Source organism: Salmo salar, chromosome ssa03 (assembly GCF_905237065.1).
Source record: "Salmo salar chromosome ssa03, Ssal_v3.1, whole genome shotgun sequence".
NCBI lineage: Eukaryota > Metazoa > Chordata > Actinopteri > Salmoniformes > Salmonidae > Salmo > Salmo salar.
The window spans coordinates 67564910-67585719 of NC_059444.1; the positions used below are offsets into that span (position 1 = coordinate 67564910).

General features: G+C 43.4%; 1 protein-coding gene across 3 annotated transcripts in view; it reads right to left on the minus strand.

The window, feature by feature from the left end:
- Positions 1-20810, minus strand: part of plppr2a (phospholipid phosphatase related 2a) — a 56728-nt gene that overhangs the window by 13122 nt on the left and 22796 nt on the right. For all 3 annotated transcript variants that reach the window (XM_014193518.2, XM_014193520.2, XM_014193519.2), the window contains exon 3: positions 20444-20632. In XM_014193518.2, coding sequence (XP_014048993.1) covers positions 20444-20632 — 189 coding nt within the window. The remainder of the gene's footprint in view (positions 1-20443; positions 20633-20810) is intronic.

The following is a 20810-nucleotide window of genomic DNA, read 5'->3' on the forward strand; positions in this document are numbered from 1 at the left end:
CTGAGGTGTCTCTGCTTTCTGCTTGAGCGTAAAGGGATCAGTCATCCGTGCTGTGGAGCTGTGACTGACGAGTTCACTCTAATCACATTGCACAAGCGGGTGTATGTCTTCAGCTGTCACATACAGTACAACTAGATACTGGAACATAATGTCACATCCTGACCAGTAAAGGGGCTGTTTGTTATTGTAGTTTGGTCAGGGTGTGGCAGGGGGTGTTTGTTTAGGGTGTTTCGGGGTTGTTTGGGTTATGTTCTAGGTTAGTGTATTTCTGTTATTTCTAGTTGGTCTATTTCTATGTGGTGTTTATTGGGTTGACCTTCAATTGGAGGCAGCTGCTTCTCGTTGCCTCTGATTGAAGGTCCTATTTATAGGGGTGGTTGTTCTATGGGGGTTTGTGGGTAGTTATTTCCTGGTTTAGTGTTTGTTGCACCTGACGGGACTGTTTGGAGTCGCTTGTTTTGTATACGTGTTTATTTTGGTTTTCCTTCTTTAAATAAAAAAAAAAGAAGATGAGTATGTATTTTCCCGCTGCGTTTTGGTCCACTCCTTACGACAATCGTGACACATAATCTGCTTATATCATACACATACGTACATTATACACACATACAGTATTACTTTACATGCAGGTATATGTAGGCTCCATCCAGGGCCAATCAGGTCAGTAAAGAAACCTTCTCAGGAGAACCAGGCTAATGCTACATGGAGCTGATAGAGGCAAAATTCTGCCATAAACTATACCATAAACTATACCATAAACTATTGTCACGTCCTGACCATAGTAAGAGGTTATTTTTGATTGGTAGAGTAGGTCAGGGCGTGACAGGGGGTGTTTTGTGTTTTTCTATGTTTTGTTTTTCTATGTTTTGTATTTCTATGTTTAAGTTCTAGTTTTTCTATTTCTATGTTGTTGTTTTTTGGGTTGATCTCCAATTGGAGGCAGCTGGTCCTCGTTGTCTCTAATTGGAGATCATATTTAAGTAGGGGTTTTTCTTCCTGGGTTTTGTTGGGTTATTATATTTTGAGTAGTGTTTGTTTCTCTGCGTCACAGTTTGTTTTGTCCAATTCAGTTATTTATGTATTGCAAAGTTTCACGGATTAAATAAAAATGTGGAACTACAACCACGCTGCACTTTGGTCTGCTCCTTTCGATAGCCGTGACAACTATACCATAAACTATGCCGTAAACTATACTATAAACTACAGTGAGGGAAAAAAGTATTTGATCCCCTGCTGATTTTGTACGTTTGCCCACTGACAAAAAAATGATCAGTCTAAAATTTTAATGGTAGGTTTATTTGAACAGTACGAGACAGAATAACAACAAAAAACTCCAGAAAAACGCATGTCAAAAATGTTATAAATTGATTTGCATTTTAATGAGGGAAATACGTTTTTGACCCCCTCTCAATCAGAAAGATTTCTGGCTCCCAGGTGTCTTTTATACAGGTAACGAGCTGAGATTAGGAGCACACTCTTAAAGGGAGTGCTCCTAATCTCAGTTTGTTACCTGTATAAAAGACACCTGTCCACAGAATCAATCAATCAGATTCCAAACTCTCCACCATGGCCAAGACCAAAGAGCTCTCCAAGGATGTCAGGGACAAGATTGTAGACCTACACTTGGCCTGGGGCTCCATGCAAGATCTCACCTCGTGGAGTTGCAATGATCATGAGAACGGTGAGGAATCAGCCCAGAACTACACGGGAGGATCTTGTGAATGATCTCAAGGCAGCTGGGACCATAGTCACCAAGAAAACAATTAGTAACACACTACGCCGTGAAGGACTGAAATCCTGCAGCGCCCGCAAGGTCCCCCTGCTCAAGAAAGCACATATACATGCCCGTCTGAAGTTTGCCAATGAACATCTGAATGATTCAGAGGACAACTGGGTGAAAGTGTTGTGGTCAGATGAGACCAAAATGGAGCTCTTTGGCATCAACTCAACTCGCCGTGTTTTGGAGGAGGAGGAGGAATGCTGCCTATGACCACAAGAACACCATCCCCAATGTCAAACATGGAGGTGGAAACATTATGCTTTGAGGGTGTTTTTCTGCTAAGGGGACTTCACCGCATCAAAGGGACGATGGACGGGGCCATGTACTGTCAAATCTTGGGTGAGAACCTCCTTCCCTCAGCAAGGGCGTTGAAAATGGGTCGTGGATGGGTATTCCAGCATGACAATGACCCAAAATACACGACCAAGGCAACAAAGGAGTGGCTCAAGAAGAAGCACATTAAGGTCCTGGAGTGGCCTAGCCAGTCTCCAGACCTTAATCCCATAGAAAATCTGTGGAGGGAGCTGAAGGTTTGAATTGCCAAACGTCAGCCTCGAAAACCTTAATGACTTGGAGAAGATCTGCAAAGAGGAGTGGGACAAAATCCCTCCTGAGATGTGTGCAAACCTGGTGGCCAACTACAAAAACATCTGACCTCTGTGATTGCCAACAAGGGTTTTGCCACCAAGTACTAAGTCATGTTTTGCAGAGGGGTCAAATACTTATTTACCTCATTAAAATGCTAGTCATTTTATTACATTTTTGACATGCGTTTTTCTGGATTTTTTTGTTGTTGTTATTCTGTCTCTCACTGTTCAAATAAACCCACCATTAAAATTATAGACTGATCATTTCTTTGTCAGTGGGCAAACGTACAAAATCAGCAGGGGATCAAATACTTTTTTCCCTCACTGTATTCTATAAACTATACTATAAACTATACATAAACTATACCATAAACTATACACTATAAACTATACTATAAACTATACATAAACTATACCATAAACTATACCATAAACTATACCATAAACTATACAAAACTATACCATAATTATACTATTCACTATACCATAAACTATACCATAAACTACACCATTGTAACGCCCTGGCCATAGAGAGGGGTTTTTTGTTCTTTATTTTGGTTAGGCCAGGGTGTTACATTGGGTGGGCGTTCTATGTTCGTTTTCTAGGTTTTATGTATTTCTTTGTTTTGGGCCGTGTGTGGCTCCCAATCAGGCACAGCTGAAGTTCGTTGTTGCTGATTGGGAGTCACACATAAGGACCATGTTTTTCCTTTGGGTTTTGTGGGTAATTGTTTCTGTTTAGTGTTTTGCACCTGACAGGACTGTTTGGCTGTCAGTTTTTTCTTGTTTTTGTATAGTGTTCACGTTGTTCAATTAAAATCATGATGAACACTAACTCCGCTGCACCTTGGTCTACTCTCTCTTCAGACAGCCGTTACAACCATAAACGATACTATAATTATACTATTCACTATACACTATAACGTAAACTATACGATAAACTATACTATATTTATACTGTTCACTATACCATAAACTATACTATAACTATACCATAAGCTATACTATAACTATACTATTCACTATACCATAAACTATACCATAAACTATACCATAAACTATGCTATAAGCTATACATAAACTATAAACTAAATAACAAACTATACCATAAACTAGACATACACTATACCATTAACTATACTATAAATTAAACCATAAACTAAACCATAAACTATACATACACTACACCATAAATTATACCATAATCTATACCATAAACTATGCATAAACTATATACAAACTATACCATAAATTATATATAAACTATACATACACTATACCATAAATTATACATAAACTATACCCACTCTCAGAGAGAAAGTAATGCAAATAAAAAGAGCAACAGAGTAAAAGAGAGATAAACAGTAGAGATATGAGAAAGCAAGAGAACCAGATCAGAAAAGAGATAGAAAGAAGCGATAAAGGGATGGAGTGAATCGTTTGATGGTGCGATCAGTGTATCGGCTCTGATCGAGCACAGCAAAGTGATTATCAATGCGGTCAGTCATATAATCGTTGTGATTGTGCTGAGGCTGAGCGGGACTGTGAAGCTGCTTGTAAATTGGCCTGTTGCACAGATACCAAACAGATATAGCACCACTCTGAAAGCTGGGAATTACCATGGTAACCACTTCACAGTGGTTAAACAAGACACTGTCATTCTCCTTACAATAATAGGCGACAATCTCTCTTTTTCTTAATGGTGTGTACAGGCGACAACCACTCTTTTTCTTAATGGTGTGTACTATGTCCCTTCACTTCAACCCCTCTCTACTAGATCTATTGTGTTTTTCTCTTAGGGAGGTAAAGGAAACTCCTACTCTCCCACCATCTCTTTCTGTGCCTCCACACTCAATCTTTCTCTATCCCCTCCCTGTATTTCATCATCTGGTACTCTTCTCACCTTTCTCAATTTGTCATTTCACCCTTGGCAGTCCTCCTTTACCCCCTCCACACCCCTCCCTTACCCCCTCCACACCCCTCCCTTACCCCCTCCTCCTCTGCACCCCTCCCTTACCCCCTCCTCCTCCTCTGCACCCCTCCCTTACCCCCTCCTCCTCCTCCTCTGCACCCCTCCCTTACCCCCTTCTCCTCCTCTGCACCCCTCCCTTACCTTCTCCTCTCTGCACCCCTCCCTTACCTTCTCCTCTCTGCACCCCTCCCTTACCTTCTCCTCCTCTCTGCACCCCTCCCTTACCTTCTCCTCCTCTCTGCACCTCTCCCTTACCCCCTCCTCCTCTGCATCCCTCCCGTACCTCCTCCTCTGCACCCCTCCCTTACCTCCTCCTCTGCACCCCTCCCTTACCTCCTCCTCCTCCTCCTCTGCACCCCTCTCTTAACCCTTCCCCCCCATCGGCACCCCTCCTTCACCCGTCCTTCCCTGATGCAGTTCACAGCGGCCCCAGCGACAACAGTGACTCTCTCTTTCTAGACACATATGGTCCCATGGCAGAGAAGAGACACAGCCAACACGTCCCCCTGGAGACCACCCTGCCATCTGTGTGTGTGTGTGTGTGTGTGTCTCATTTGCACTCCAGATGTCCTTCATTTGATCCTTTCTTCCATCTTACTTTCTGGACCAAAAATTCAAATTTCAGTATGTATCACTATGATTAAAAGGTAGTCAAATAATTCTTATATAATTACTCTTATAGAATTTCCACGTGGGTGAGGATATTGGACATTTTATTTAAATGTTATTGGATAACACCTTGTTTTTAACCAGGACAGAATCATTTATAACTTACTTTTTCTGACATAATATCGACACAGCAGATCTACTTATTGTATGGGACACTTTTAAAATGGGCATTTAGAGGCCATGTAATTCAATACTCATCTTTAAAACAAAAGCAATTTAGGTCAAAATAACTCATATTATCAAAGGAAATAGAGGGACCAACAGTACAGATAGATAGCAATAAAAACTGTGCCATAGAGGCACAGAATATGTTAGAGGAAAAACTATAAGAAATGGAGGAACTTATTCAAGAAAGATCAAGTGTTATATATGACAAAAAATAAAGTGAACTGGATGGAATATGGGGAAAAATGCACCACATAATTTTTTCATCTTCAACATAGAAATGCAACCAAAAATAATTTATTGAAACTTACAAGTCACCCATGATTCACCAAACAATATTTTGGAAGAGGGAACAAAGTTGTCACGCCTGCTCCCGCTCTCCCTCTCTGGCGCTCAAGGGCGCCAGGCTGCCTTTCATTACGCACACCTGTCACCATCATTACGCGCATCAGCGCTCATTGGACTCACCTGGACTCCTTCACTTTGTTGATTGCCTTCCCTATTTTTGTCTGCTCCCCCGTTTGATCCCTGTGTCAGCATTATTGTCGTTATGCGTTCATGTCCAGACGCTGTCCTGTCCTGTCCATGTCCGTTGCTATTAAATGTTCACTCCCTGTACCTGCTTCTCGTTTCTACCAGCGTCAAGCCTTACAAAAGTACTCGTTTCAGACTCCTCCATCTCCACTAATCGAAGTTAATTGTAAGGAGTTTTTTGTTTTATTAATAATGTAAAATTAACAGCTGTATAGAAAGACTCATGTGACGGCCAAAATACAGAGGAGGAACTTCTTGATGCAATTAAAGCCTTTAAGTCTGGGAAAACTCCAGGGCTGGATGGCATACCAGTTGAGGTATACCAAACCTTTTTTGATGTACTCTGAGGACTGTTATTTGCATGTTTTAACCACTCCTATAAAAAGGGTAGATTATCAGATACTCAACAAGAAGGTCTGATTTCATTATTACTGAAACAGGACCCACGTGGAAAATATAAAAATCCAGTCCATTAAAAAAATTGGAGGCCCCTTTCACTTCAGTGTTGTGATGCAAAAATTCTAGCAAAATTCATAGCGCATAGAATTCTGAAGTTGTTGTTGGATATTATTCATCCTAATCAGACAGGTTTTTTTACATAGACAATACATTGGAGATAATATAAGACAAGTACTGGAAACAATAGAACACCATGAAAAATCTGGCAAACCAGGCCTGGTATTCATAGCTGACTTTGAAAAGGCTTTTGATAAAGTACGACTGGAAATTATATATAAATGCCTGGAATATTTACATTTTGGAAAATCTCGTATACAATGGGTTAAAGTTATGCATTTTATTTAAAAAAATATATTTTGCCTTTATTTAACCAGGTAGGCCAGCTGAGAACAAGTTCTCATTTACAACTGCGGCCTGGCCAAGATAAAGCTATATACAACCTATATACAGTGTGTGCAAACGGCGTGAGGAGGTAAGTCAATAAATAGGCCATAGTAGCGAAGTAATTACAATTTAGCAAATTAACACTGGAGTGATAGATGTGCAGATGATGATGTGGAAGCAGAAATACTGGTGTGCAAAAGAGCAAAAAAGTAAATAAAAACAATATGGGGATGAGGTAGGTAGATTGGATGGGCTATTTACAGATGGGCTGTGTACAGCTGCAGTGATCGGTAAGCTGCTTAGATAGCTGATGCTTAAAGTTAGTTTGGGAGATAAGACTCCAACTTCAGTGATTTTTGCAATTCGTTCCAGTCTTTGGCAGCAAATAACTGGAAGGAAAGGCGGCCAAAGGAGGTGTTGGCTTTGGGGATGACCAGTGAGATATACCTGCTGGAGCACGTGCTACGGGTGGGTGTTGCTATGGTGACCAGTGAGCTGAGATAAGGGGAAGCTTTACCTAGCAAAGACTTATAGATGACCTGGAGCCAGTGGGTTTGGCGCCGAATATGTAGCGAGGACCAGCCAACGAGACCATACAGGTCGCAGGGCTGGGGGTGGTATATGGGGCTTTGGTGACACAACAGATGGCACTGTGATAGACTGCATCCAGTTTGCTGAGTAGAGTGTTGGAGGCTATTTTGTAAATGACAACGCCGAAGTCAAGGATCGGTAGGATAGTCAGTTTTACGAGGGTATGTTCGGCAGCGTGAGTGAAGGAGGCTTTGTTGCGAAAAAGGAAGCTAACTCTAGATTTAATTTTGGATTGGAGATGTTTAATATGAGTCTGGAAGGAGAGTTTACAGTCTAGCCAGACACCTAGGTATTTGTAGTTGTCCACATATTCTAAGTCAGAACCGTCCAGAGTAGTGATGCTAGTCTGCGGGCGGGTGTGGGCAGGGATCGGTTGAAAAGCATGCATTTCATTTCACTAGTGTTTAAGAGCAGTTGGAGGCCACGGAAGGAGTGTTGTATGGCATTGAAGCTTGTTTGGAGGTTTGTTAATACAGTGTCCAAAGAAGGGCCAGATGTATACAGAATGGTGTCGTCTGCGTAGAGGTGGATCAGGGAATCACCCGCAGCAAGAGCGACATCGTTGATACAGTGGGGGAAAAAAGTATTTGATCCCCTGCTGATTTTGTATGGTTGCCCACTGACAAAGAAATGATCAGTCTATCATTTTAATGTTAGGTTTATTTGAACAGTGAGAGACAGAATAACAACAAAAATATAGAGAAAAACGCATGTCAAATATGATATAAATTGATTTGCATTTTAATGAGGGAAATAAGTATTTGACCCCCTCTCAATCAGAAAGATTTCTGGCTCCCAGGTGTCTTTATACAGGTAACGAACTGAGATGAGCACACTCTTAAAGGGAGTGCTCCTAATCTCAGTTTGTTACCTGTATAAAAGACACCTGTCCACAGAAGCAATCAATCAATTAGATTCCAAACTCTCCACCATGACCAAGGCCAAAAAACTCTCCAAGGATGTCAGGGACGAGATTGTAGACCTACACAAGGCTGGAATGGCTACAAGACCATCGCCAAACAGCTTGGTGAAAAGGTGACAACAGTTGGTGCGATTATTCGCAAATGGAAGAAACACAAAATAACTGTCAATCTCCCTCGGCCTGGGGCTCCATGCAAGATCTCACCTCGTGGAGTTGCAATGATCATGAGAACGGTGAGGAATCAGCCCAGAACTACACGGGAGGATCTTGTCAATGATCTCAAGGCAGCTGGGACCATAGTCACCAAGAAAACAATTGGTAACACACTACGCCGTGAAGGACTGAAATCCTGCAGTGCCCGCAAGGTCCCCCTGCTCAAGATTACATATACATGCCCGTCTGAAGTTTGCAATGAACATCTGAATGATTCAGAGGACAACTGGGTGAAAGTGTTGTGGTCAGATGAGACCAAAATGGAGCTCTTTGGCATCAACTCAACTTGCCGTGTTTGGAGGAGGAGGAATGCTGCCTATGACCCCAAGAACACCATCTCCACCGTCAAACATGGAGGTGGAAACATTATGCATTGGGGGTGTTTTTCTGCTAAGGGGACAGGACACCTTCACCGCATCATTTGACGGGGCCATGTACTGTCAAATCTTGGGTGAGAACCTCCTTCCCTCAGCAAGGGCATTGAAAATGGGTCGTGGATGGGTATTCCAGCATGACAATGACCCAAAACACACGGACAAGGCAACAAAGGAGTGGCTCAAGAAGAAGGACATTAAAGGTCCTGGACTGGCCTAGCCAGTCTCCAGACCTTAATCCCATAGAAAATCTGTGGAGGGAGCTGAAGGTTCGAGTTGCCAAACATCAGCCTCGAAACATTAATGACTTGGACAAGATCTGCAAAGAGGAGTGGGACAAAATCCCTCCTGAGATGTGTGCAAACCTGGTGGCCAACTACAAGAAACGTATGACCTCTGTGATTGCCAACAAGGGTTTTGCCACCAAGTACTAAGTCATGTTTTGCAGAGGGGTCAAATATTTATATCCCTCATTAAAATGCAAATCATTTTATAACATTTTTGACATGCGTTTTTATGGATTTTTTGTTGTTGTTATTCTGTCTCTCACTGTTCATATAAACCTACCATTAAAATTATAGACTGATCATTTCTTTGTAAGTGGGCAAACGTACAAAATCAGCAGGGGATCAAATACTTTTTCCCCCCACTGTACATACAGAGCAAGAGTCGGCCTGAGAATTGAACCCTGTGGTACCCCCATAGAGACTGCCAGAGGTCCGGACAACAGGCCCTCCAATTTGACACACTGAACTCTGTCTGAAAAGTAGTTGGTGAACCAGCCGAGGCAGTCACTTGAGAAGCCAAGGCTGTTGAGTCTGCTGATAAGAATACGGTGATTGACAGAGTCAAAAGCCTTGGCCAGGTCGATGAAGACGGCTGCACAGTACTGTCTTTTATCGATGGCGGATATGATATCGTTTAGTACCTTGAGCGTGGCTGAGGTGCACCCGTGACCAGCTCGGAAATCGGATTGCACACCAGTGAAGGTACGGTGGGATTCGAAATGGTCGTGATCTGCTTGTTAACTTGGGTTTCAAAGACTTTAGAAAGGCAGGGCAGGATGATATAGGTCTATAACAGTTTGGGTCCACGGCAGCTTTCTAATCTTTAGGGATCTCGAACGATACGAAAGAGAGGTTGAACAGACCGGTAATAGGGTTTGTAACAATGGTGGCAAATCATTTTAGAGAGGGTCCAGATTGTCTAGCCCAGCTGATTTGTAGGGGTCCAGGTTTTGCAGCTCTTTCAGAACATTTGGGTGAAGGAGAAGCTGGGGAGGCTTGGGCAAGTTGCTGCGGGGGGTGCGGAGCTGTTGGCCGGGGTTGGGATAGCCAGGAGGAAAGCATGGCCAGCCGTAGAGAAATGCTTATTGAAATTCTCGATTATCGTGGATTTATCGGTGGTGAGAGTGTGCAGTGGGCAGCTGAGAGGAAGTGCTCTTATTCTCCATGGACTTTACAGTGTCCCAAAACTTTTTGGAGTTAGAGCTACAGGGTGCAAATTTCTGTTTGAAAAAGCTAGCCTTTGCTTTCCTAACTGACTGCGTGTATTGGTTCCTGACTTCCCTGAAAAGTTACATATCGCGGGGACTATTCAATGCTAGTGCAGTCCGCCACAGGATGTTTTTGTGCTGGCTGAGGGCAGTCAGGTCTGAAGTGAACCAAGGGCTGTATCTGTTCGTAGTTCTACATTTTTTTGAAAGGGGCATGCTTTTTAAGATGGTAGTGGTATAGATGGTATAGTAAGATGGTATAGTAATTCTAGGTGTAAAATAGTCAATATTGGCTACTTTTCAGAAAGTATTAAACTGTCAAGAGGTGTAAAACAAGGTTGTACACTATTGGCATATCTATTTATTACGGCCATCAAAATGGTATCTGTTAAAATCTGATCCAACAATAATATCAAGGGCCTAGAAATCCAGGGCTTAAAAACAAAGGTGTCATTGTACGCTGATGATTCATGTTTTCTTTTAAATCCACACTTTGGATCCTTCCACAGCCTCATAGATTATGTAGATCAGTGGTCACCAGCCTTTGAGTCAAGATCACTTTCGCAGTCAAAAAGCAAGCTGAGCTCTATTGCTCAGATTAGTATTTTTTTTACATTAACCTCACACAAACAGTTTTGTAGGAATGAGGTTTGGGCAGCAGGCCTAATACATTATCACAGCATATTGGCTACATGATTGGCCGGCCAATATTGTTAATCAGACCATATTATATTTCAAAACTTGAGCTTTGATAACAAAATAGATCAGTTGGTTTAGCACTTGTGAGGCATTGTGGAGCATGAATTGAAATAATTCGCTTTTTTATTTTACTGGACTGATGGTACCTGCATCTGATGGTCAAGGAGGTCAAATCACAACGTCAGTGATCTTCAGGTTGAAAAGTTGGAGCTCTAGTAAGATGCTGAGTTTCCGACTTGGAATTCCAAGTTGGCTGACCGTTCAAAACGATCCTTCCTTTCGTCCGGTGAGGCTGACCAGAGAGAGGGGACACCATCTTCCACCTGATGGCGAAACTCGAGTCGCACCGCATCTGCCTCATGCACAAATTCATGTTGTTCCTATGACCAGAGAAAGTTAAATATTCCTTCATTTTAAAATCGACACGACGAGCTGCTAATAATAATAAAAAGCAGGGCTATCGATACTTGGCTACTCATTCATTGCAGCTGGAGCCCCCCGAAGGGGAAGTACGGAGAAGCGCGTTTTGTAATTGTGTTGAATAAAAACAATAACAGTGCTGAATATAAACTTAAACATGAACTCACTCATAAAAATAGCAGCTCTTTGCTGTATTCGTTGACAGTCTCTCTATGGTCATGGTTTTAAAAGGTTATTAAATCTTACGTAGGTTAATATCCTTTAAACTTGGCTGTGGCCAGGGTCATGGAAGCTCTATAGCCACGGTGATTTGAGCTATCCGATTGGGCAGCGCTGTAGGTGCGCTTGATTTAGTCACAGATGTGCCGGTCCGCCGGGTAGGCGGAGTTTGTCTCATGGGAACACTTTGCTTACCCGGTGCACAGGACTTTTGAATCAAGTGCACCTACCCTCAACAGCTTAACACGATTTTAAAAAAGGAGCGCAAGCCTTTATCGTTCGTTGGCTTTTCCACAGAAATATTTGGTGATAAACTAGGAATGTCTTGAAGATCAACCAGTGATCAACTGGTCGGCGACCACTGATCTGTCAACTGTGGGACCTTATATAGACAGGTGTGTGCCTTTCCAAATCATGTCCAATCAATTGAATTTACCACAGGTGGACTCCAATCAAGTTGTAGAAACATCTGAAGAATGATCAATGCAAACAGGATGCACCTGAGCTCAATTTTGAGTCTCATAGCAAAGGGTCTGAATACTTATGTAAATAAGGTTTTTTGCTTTTAATACATTTCAAAAAAATTCTAAAAACCTGTTTTCGATTTGTCATTATGGGGTATTGTATGTAGATTGCTGAGGATTTAAAAAAAATGTAATCCATTTTAGAATAAAGCTATAACGTAACTTAATGTGGAAAAACACCAGTCTCATCGTCAACAGCGAAGAGGCGACTCCGGGATGCTGGCCTTCTAAGCAGAGTTCCTCTGTCCAGTGTCTGTGTTATTTTGCCCATCTTAATCTTTTCTTTTTATTTGCCAGTCTGAGATATGGCTTTTTCTTTGCAGCCCTGCCTAGAAGGCCAGCATCCTGGAGTCGCCTCTTCACTGTTGGCATTGAGACTGGTGTTTTGTGGGTACTATTTAATGAAGCTGCCAGTTGAGGACTTGTGAGGTGTCTGTTTCTTAAACTAGACACTCTAATGTACTTGTCCTCTTGCTCAGTTGTGCACCGAGGCCTCCCACTCCTCTTTCTATTCTGGTTTGTGCCAGTTTGCGCTGTTCTGCGCAGGGAGTAGTACACAGCGTTGTACAAGATCTTCAGTCTCTTGGCAATTTCTCGCATGGAATAGCCTTCATTTCTCAGAACAAGAATAGACTGATGAGTTTCAGAAGAATGTTCTTTGTTTCGGGCCATTTTGAGCCTGTAATCAAACCCACAAATGCGGATGCTCCAGATACTCAACTAGTCTATCGAAGGCCAGAGTTATTGCTTCTTTAATCAGAACAACAGTTTTCAGCTGTGCTAACATAATTGCAAAGGGTTTTCTAATGAACAATTAGCCTTTTAAAATTATAAACTTGGATTAACTAACACAACGTGCCGTTGGAACACAGGAGTGATGGTTGCTCATAATGGGCCTCTGTACACCTACGTAGATATTCCATAATAAAATCTGCCATTTCCAGCTACAATAGTCATTTACAACATTTACAGTATTTCTGATCAATTTGATGTTATTTTAATGGACAAAAAAATGTGCTTTTCTTTCAAAAACATGGACATTTCTAAGTGACCCCAAACTTTTTAGTGTATATATTTACAAAAAATATATATGGGGGATTGGAAATTATGCAGACAATTACATTGATGGAAGCCACAATCTATCTGCAATATTAAAGCTGATCTACCCCACCCCCACCCCTCCCAGCCTCTGAGCAGCATGGAGACGCAGGAGAGAATACATCTTCTCTGGGTTAAATTGCCATCATCTGCGTGGTAATTAGAATGCTCGCTAACGAGCAAAGACTCCCGTCAGCTCCGAGACGAGAGGTGTTAATTGGGAGGCGAGACATGGAGGGGTGAGGAAGGGTGAGGAGAGCAAAGTCAGCTGACACGGTATGGGACACCTGAAACCTTTCTGTCTGCCAGTTGGATCATGTGCATGAGATCTCACTTCCACTTGGCCTGATGGAACTGTACTGAACAAGCAGTTCTGGAGCTCACTGATAGAGCTGGCATCTAACCCCATTTCTAAAGGCTAACTGTTAAGAGACGCTAATCTTAGATGACATCTTACTTACACGATCCCTTATTACTTTGATGTCGCTAAAGTAAGGGTATAGATAAGAAATTACATGGTAATGTTAACTTATCCAGGTTTCCCCAACTGGCAAGCCTGTGCGAATTTGGCCCATTTTCTGACAAAAGAAAAGTAGGTTTTTTAAATTAAATTTGTATTATTTATCATTTTCATTGTTGGACATAAAATACTGTACAAACACCAGGAAATCAGCTCCAAGAAATCTGTTCCTAGTATTCCCATAACACACAGACACACTTGATCGTATACAAATGTAAGTAAGGTTTGAAATTATTATGTTTTAGTCAAATATTAATTCTGTTTGGGCTTCTTGCAGTTCATTTGCAGTCTACAAATTATTTGAAAATATGTTCCAACCCCACGACCATCCACTCAAGAAAAAAACATTGCCCATGGCTGAATCTAGTTGACGATCCCTGCTCTAGTCTATTTTAAACACAGACAGAGGAGTCCCAAAACTCTCGCTTCTCTTCCATTAGGGCTACCTGTCATCCCCATTACCCTTTCCTGATATGAAGAGACTGGATGGGCAGACGTGTAATGGTATGAGCCTATTTGCTAGCAAAACCAAGGACTGCTAGTGTGAATTCCTCAGGTTCCTGTTAGATTCAGCCTCTCCTCAATGAGACACACATAATGGGCACTAACCAGATCGTTTCCATCTGTTCTGTCCTCTCAGATAACTGTTGGAGTAGAAGAGGATGATTTGCCACGGTAGAGTATTGGGATTCCCCCCAGATTCAGTATTTCTCTCATAGGCCTACAATACAGTATATGCTGGAAAAGTATTCTCTGGTGAGCAGGTTTGGTAGGCCAAGTGGTAGTCCATTAAGGCTGAAGTGAGAGGGCAGATTAAGCAGAGGATCCATATCTTTATCTAGGCAGAGATTTTGATGGGGGGATTAATAAAGGACTCTTGGGGATGAAACGTCAGATCTCACTACATCTCTGCATGACAATGTAGACACACACATACACACTCATCAACTGTCAGATAGAATATACTATAAGACATGTTCTCTCAGGTCAGCCCGCTCCTCCTCACACGACACTGGCTTCCAGTCGAAGCCCGCATTCCCTACAAGACCATGGTGCTTACCTACGGACCAGCAAGAGGAACTACCCCTCCCTACCTTCAGGCTGTGCTCAAACCCTACACCCCAATCCAAGCACTTCTGCCACCCCAGGTCTCTTGGCCCTCCCACCCCTACGGGGGGCAGCTCTCGCTCAGCCCAGTCCAAGCTCTTCTCTGTCTTGGAACCCAATGGTGGAACCAGCTTCCCCATGAAGCTAGGACAGCAGAGTCCCTGCACATCTTTTGAAAACATTCGAAACCCTACCTCTTCAAACATTTTCTTAAATAATCATCCTCCTCACCTCGACCCTGCCCCCCCCCAAAAAAAACATAAACAGCACTTGACCCCGCCTTTCTAGCACTGACTCTACTGATAGCTACGTTATTGAGGAAAGTGTTCATTTTTATGCCTGTGATATGTGATTGTCCCACCAATCTGTCTTAAGATGAATGCACTAACTGTAAGTTGCCAAATGACTAAAATGTAAAATGTAATTAAGCCTCAGACCTACTTCTAAGATTCCCTACAAATGAACCAAACTCAAGTGTGTGTGCACGCGCTTGCTTGCATGTGTGTGACCATCTGCGTGTGGAGCGGGGGCCACAGTAACTGTAAATGCAGCAACAGCCTTGGGGTACTGCGTGTGGAGCGGGGGCCACAGTAACTGTAAATGCAGCAACAGCCTTGGGGTACTGCGTGTGGAGCGGGGGCCACAGTAACTGTAAATGAAGCAACAGCCTTGGGGTACTGCGTGTGGAGCGGGGGCCACAGTAACTGCAAATGCAGCAACAGCCTTGGGGTACTGCGTGTGGAGCGGGGGCCACAGTAACTGCAAATGCAGCAACAGCCTTGGGGTAAAAGCCCACAGTATCCTACTGGATGGAATGCATTAATATATAAATAAATGCAGCTGTCTTTTTAAAGTTCACTTGTTTTTCTGGAATAATTCAGTTGACACACACACACACACACACACACACACACACACACACACACAGACCGACACACACACACAGTGTTTTTGAGATGACATTGAATCAAAAGCCAGCATCCGAATGACGTCACTCCAGCTGAATGTAAACTCCATGGGGTCTGGCTCCCTGCAGGGATTCAGCTCTGCTTCTGTGTAAAGCAGAGTTTCCCAACCCTGGTACTCCGGTACCCCCAATAGTACACATTTTTATTGCAACCCTGGACAAGCATACTTGATTCAACTTGTCAACTAATCATCAAGCCCTAGATTAATTGAATGAAATGTGTTTGCAAAAACAGCAAAAATGTGTACTGTTGGAGTTGGAAAACACTGGTGTAGAGCATACTGTCATCTTGAGTGGCACAGTGGTCTAAGGCACTGCACCTTAGTGCTAGAGGCATTACTACAGACCCTGGTTCGATCCCGGGCTGTATCACAACTGGCTATCATCGGGAATCCCATAGGGCGGTGCACAATTGGCCCAGTGTCATTTGAGTTAGGGGAAGTTTTGGCCGGGATAGGCCGTCATTGTAAAATAAGAATTTGTTCTTAACTGACTTGCCTAGCTAAATAAAAATAAAAAATAAAAATAAATGACCTCAGCATGATAACATGGAGGTTCCTATCATTACCTCAGTGTGATAACACTGGTGTAGAGGTTCCTGTCATTACCTCAGCATGATAACACTGGTAAAGAGGATCCTGTCATTACCTCAGCATGATAACACTGGTGTAAAGGATCCTGTCATTACCTCAGCGTGATAACACTGGTGTAAAGGATCCTGTCATTACCTCAGCGTGATAACACTGGTGTAAAGGATCCTGTCATTACCTCAGCGTGATAACACTGGTGTAAAGGATCCTGTCATTACCTCAGCGTGATAACACTGGTGTAAAGGATCCTGTCATTACCTCAGCATGATAACACTGGTGTAAAGGATCCTGTCATTACCTCAGCGTGATAACACTGGTGTAAAGGATCCTGTCATTACCTCAGCATGATAACACTGGTGTAAAGGATCCTGTCATTACCTCAGCGTGATAACACTGATGTAGAGGATCCTGTCATTACCTCAGCATGATAACACTGATGTATAGGATCCTGTCATTACCTCAGCGTGATAACACTGATGTGGAGGATCCTGTCATTACCTCAGCGTGATAACACTGATGTAGAGGATCCTGTCATTACCTCAGCATGATAACACTGGTGTAGAGGATCCTGTCATTACCTCAGCATGATAACACTGGTGTAGAGGATCCTGTCATTACCTCAGCATGATAGCACTGGTGTAGAGGATCCTGTCATTACCTCAGCATGATAGCACTGGTGTAGAGGATCCTGTCATTACCTCAGCGTGATAACACTGGTGTAAAGGATCCTGTCATTACCTCAGCGTGATAACACTGGTGTAGAGGATCCTGTCATTACCTCAGCATGATAACACTGGTGTAAAGGATCCTGTCATTACCTCAGCATGATAACACTGGTGTAGAGGATCCTGTCATTACCTCAGCGTGATAACACTGGTGTAGAGGTTCCTGTCATTACCTCAGCATGATAACACTGATGTAGAGGATCCTGTCATTACCTCAGCGTGATAACACTGATGTAGAGGTTCCTGTCATTACCTCAGCATGATAACACTGATGTAGAGGATCCTGTCATTACCTCAGCATGATAACACTGGTGTAAAGGATCCTGTCATTACCTCAGCATGATAACACTGGTGTAGAGGTTCCTGTCATTACCTCAGCATGATAACACTGATGTAGAGGATCCTGTCATTACCTCAGTGTGATAACACTGGTGTAGAGGATCCCGTCATTACCTCAGCGTGATAACACTGGTGTAGAGGATCCTGTCATTATCTCAGCGTGATAACACTGGTGTAGAGGATCCCGTCATTACCTCAGTGTGATAACACTGATGTAGAGGATCCTGTCATTATCTCAGCGTGATAACACTGATGTAGAGGATCCTGTCATTACCTCAGCATGATAACACTGATGTATAGGATCCTGTCATTACCTCAGCATGATAACACTGATGTCGAGGTTCCTGTCATTACCTCAGCATGATAGCACTGGTGTAGAGGATCCTGTCATTACCTCAGCATGATAACACTGGTGTAGAGGATCCTGTCATTACCTCAGCATGATAGCACTGGTGTAGAGGATCCTGTCATTACCTCAGCGTGATAACACTGATGTGGAGGATCCTGTCATTACCTCAGCGTGATAACACTGATGTAGAGGATCCTGTCATTACCTCAGCGTGATAACACTGGTGTAGAGGATCCTGTCATTATCTCAGCATGATAACACTGGTGTAAAGGATCCTGTCATTACCTCAGCATGATAACACTGGTGTAGAGGATCCTGTCATTACCTCAGCATGATAACACTGATGTAGAGGATCCTGTCATTACCTCAGCGTGATAACACTGATGTAGAGGATCCTGTCATTACCTCAGCGTGATAACGCTGGTGTAGAGGATCCTGTCATTACCTCAGCATGATAACACTGGTGTAAAGGATCCTGTCATTACCTCAGCATGATAACACTGGTGTAGAGGATCCTGTCATTACCTCAGCGTGATAACACTGGTGTAGAGGTTCCTGTCATTACCTCAGCATGATAACACTGATGTAGAGGATCCTGTCATTACCTCAGCGTGATAACACTGATGTAGAGGTTCCTGTCATTACCTCAGCATGATAACACTGATGTAGAGGATCCTGTCATTACCTCAGCATGATAACACTGGTGTAAAGGATCCTGTCATTACCTCAGCATGATAACACTGGTGTAGAGGTTCCTGTCATTACCTCAGCATGATAACACTGATGTAGAGGATCCTGTCATTATCTCAGCGTGATAACACTGGTGTAGAGGATCCCGTCATTACCTCAGTGTGATAACACTGATGTAGAGGATCCTGTCATTATCTCAGCGTGATAACACTGGTGTAGAGGATCCCGTCATTACCTCAGCGTGATATCAACTGCTGCCCATTCATCATCCACCCTCACATTTTTTTCACACTTTTTCCTAGGTCACTCACAACCCCTTTCTAGTAGAGCCCACTGGATGCTGACACTACATCATCACGATGTCATTTCTACAAATACTAGGTCTAACCACTGGACTGCTGACCACCACAGGCACTCGGGACAAAGTTCCGACACGGTGTTGTACATAAAACAGCTATGAGATCTGTGGCCGTATCACTGTACAGGGCCATCATACAGTAGTACTTCATACATAACGCAGCATTCTGAGAAAAGGGGTCAATTATCAACAAGCACCAACTGAAAAGTCACAGACGAGGCGTGAAAGTGGCCAAACAAGGTTCCCTCTTTGGTCTGTGTGGATACTGTTGGCCTCTAAACAGGGGAATGGCAGCTAATGCAGAGCTGAGACGTCAAAGGATGACTGACTACTTTAATTAGGAAAGAGGGGACCCCTGGGAAGATGAGTAAGGAGGATAGTGCCAACTACTAGCCCTGGAGGACTGGCACTGACCCAAATACACTGTCTAACAAGCAAAGGTAAAGGACTGACTGGTGCACTGTACTGTAGCTGTTGGGAAAAGGGATCAAATGCCTCTAGACTAGAGTCAGCAACAAAATGACAGAGGTACTATAGGCGGGAGGTGTCATGAATATGCCTGCCCACTGGTTACGTGATTGGCTCCTGTCAGTTAAGGTTAGGTCAGGTTTTGGCTGTACTCTGAGGCAGTGAAATAAGGCTTGACCCAGGTCAAATCTTGGTTAATGCACTTTAAAGCTGTTGTGGTCTTTTATTGTGTAGACTGAGGTTGTTTTCAGCTAAGGCCAGTATTGTCTGTTGTCTGAAACAAGGAAGCAGGTTTGGCCTGTGTTGTTCAGTGCCAGGTGCTCCATTTTTTACACCCACTGAATCTCTCACACTGACAGCTCCACAACATTGGTACCCTTCCATCCACATTACCATCTCTTTTCTATCCACCATCTCTGTGGTTCTTTGTCTCTCGTTATTGTCTCTCATCTTCTCACATCTCGATTCAATTGACCTTTCTGTCTATTTCTCTGTCTCTTTCAAATAAAACCCACTGACCTTATCACCCTCACAGCCTCTAAAATGTTGCTGTTTCCATGTTCTGTTTTCTCACTCTCTCGCCAATGTTTCTCCGACTCTGTTTGTTTCCATTACATCTTTACGTGGTGTGACTATCTTCACCCAATCTCTATTTATATCTGTCCATACACAGCTTTCTCCACAAGCCTGAGCTCTCCTCCCTGGCTGACCACACACACACACACACACACAGACACACACACACACACACACACACACACACACACACACACACACACACACACACACACACACACACACACACACACACACACACACACACACACACACACACACACACACACACACACACACACACACACACACACCTTTCTGTGACAGGCTCTGAAATGGAGGGAGGGGGCTCCACGTGGCTCACCAATCTGTTCACCATGTCTGTCATAAAGCAGAGATGCACTGGAGATGCTTTGACTCACCAAATGACAGACAGGATCCAACATTCAGACAAATGATGAATAGTAATATACAGAACCGTAGCCCCTCCCCTATGATACACAAACAAACATAGGATCGGGTAATCATACAAAACACATCCAGGTTCTCAAACACACCCCCTTGGAATACCACACATACATGCACTCATGCTCTCACTTCCCACACTGACAAGTTGTCTTCATCGACCAGAGCCCCCCCCCCCACACACGGATTAACCACATGGTCTTACCGTGAAGCAGGGGATGCCTGTAACCAGTGAGTAGACCAGCAGTGGGGGTATCTTGCTGGTTTCATCCGGGCCGGGGTAGGGCTTGGAGAACGTCTTGTCGTAGCAGAAGAAGCCCTGGATGTGCACGGGGAACGTGTCTGTGTACTCAAAGTAGTACGCCAGGAGAACCGTCCCTGCCATGATCACCAGCTGGAAATAGAACATGATCCCCGCGTTAGGCAAGAAGAGGAGGAGGAGGTGGCGGAGGAGGAGAGGAAGGAGGGAGAGTCAAGTCCCGGTTCCCCTCATCCACGGAGAGAGGCATAGGAGTGATGGGAGCGAGAGAGAGGTCCGGTGAAGATCAATAGAGGGAGAGAGCACCTACTGT